Source organism: Herpailurus yagouaroundi, unplaced genomic scaffold (assembly GCF_014898765.1).
Source record: "Herpailurus yagouaroundi ecotype Mexico unplaced genomic scaffold, PumYag 77, whole genome shotgun sequence".
In the NCBI taxonomy this organism is placed as follows: domain Eukaryota; kingdom Metazoa; phylum Chordata; class Mammalia; order Carnivora; family Felidae; genus Herpailurus; species Herpailurus yagouaroundi.
The window spans coordinates 18,518,959-18,520,475 of record NW_024412388.1 but is presented as its reverse complement, the minus strand read 5'-3'; the positions used below and the strand labels follow the sequence as shown (position 1 = coordinate 18,520,475).

The window sequence follows — 1,517 nt, the reverse complement described above, 5'->3', positions numbered from 1 at the left end:
AGGGACGCCGCCCCCCGCGGTCGGGCGGACGGGCGCCGGGGGTCGGCGCGGCGGGACGGCGGGCGAGCGCTCACCTTGACGAAGAGCTCGATGACGGGCTCTTTGTCCTCCTCCTTCAGCCCGTTCAGCGGCATCGACAACGCCATGGCCGGCTCGACTGCGCTCAGCGGACGGCGGCGGCTGCTGCTCCTGCTCCCGGGTGACTCCGACTGAGGGTTCCCGCCGCGCTGCGCTGCGCCTCCCTGGACAGTCCCGGCGTCGAGCTCGCCTCAGCCGCTGATGCCCAGCACCGCCCCACGCCCCGCGAGCGACTCGGAGGCGGCCCCAGCCCGAGCCGCTTGAAGCCGCGGGGCGGGGCCGGGGGCGGGGCCAAGGCCGGGCGCCTCCGGACTCGGGAGGAAAAGAGCGGCGGAGCTGGGGGGCGTGGCCTGGGGCTGGGGCGGTAAAGCAGCTCAGGCTCGGCGGGTAGGTGGGCGGGACTCCGAGCCCCGCCTCCCGAGGGGGCGGGAGGGAAATTCCCCCGGGGGTCGGAGCCTGACACCGCCTCCCGCCGCAGCGCGGGCGCGTCCTCGCAGCTGCCGCTGGCGCTCTGCCAGGTGACCTCATGCCTTCGGCTGGCCTGGGGAGGCGAGGAGGCGCCTCCCGCTCTGTCCCGCGCTGCAGCCCACTGGACTCACAGCCCTTTCCCCCTTTCCCGCAGCGGCCACCTCCCCAAGTCCTTCTGTTAGGCGGAGCTGCCTTCCGGAGGGACAACTTTTCGGAAAGTTTTCATCCCCTTAGAAACACCTTTTTTTTTTTTTCCCTCCTCCGACTTCTTCCTTTTTCCTTTGACTCTCCTGTCACTTCTATCTCGGGAGCCAGCATATTGACAAATATTTATGAGGCCCTCGCGTGTTCCAGGCCCCGGGTGGTGAACAGTACGGACAGGATCCCTCTCCTAGAATCTACAGTCTGGAACTGCAACCCCAGTGCCTGAAGGCTAGTAAGGATTCCCAAGCCATTGTCTGTGTTCCTCCTGGCTGGACTGATTTCTCACCCCCGTTCACCTGGAGTGCATCAGAATCACCTGGATGCTACACTTGGCCCTGCTTTACCCATCCAATTCTCCTTCTCCGGGGAAGGGAGAAATTCACATTTTAACAAGCATCGGGACAATTTTGATGTAGGTGGTCCTCAAACTGGAAACACTGTCCTGGGTTTTAAACCCCTGGAGACAGAAACCGTGATACTTCTTTTTTTTTTTTTTTTTTTGGAGAGAGAGCACGAGCAGGGGAGGGGTAGAGAGAGAGGGAGACACAGAATCTGAAACAGACTCCAGGCTCCGAGCTGTCAGCACAGAGCCCAACACGGGGCTCGAAATCACAAACCGTGAGATCATGACCTGAGCTGAAGTCAGACGCTTAACCAACTGAGCCACCCAGGCGCCCCTGTGATACTTTGAGCCAGGCAGAAGGTATGCACCCAGTCCAGGTTTCCTACCGTTGAACACTTGGGGGAAATGTCACCCCCTCTGGAAA

The 1,517-nt window shown here is 62.3% G+C and overlaps 1 protein-coding gene across 1 annotated transcript in view; it reads right to left on the bottom strand.

Annotated features, from left to right (window-relative positions):
• Nucleotides 1-324, bottom strand: part of CLIC4 (chloride intracellular channel 4) — a 66,219-nt gene extending 65,895 nt beyond the window's left edge. Inside the window, exon 1 of the mRNA XM_040465152.1 lies at nucleotides 75-324. Within this exon, the coding sequence (XP_040321086.1) occupies nucleotides 75-146 (72 nt within the window). The 5' untranslated portion in view covers nucleotides 147-324. The remainder of the gene's footprint in view (nucleotides 1-74) is intronic.
• Nucleotides 325-1,517: the final 1,193 nt, after the last annotated feature.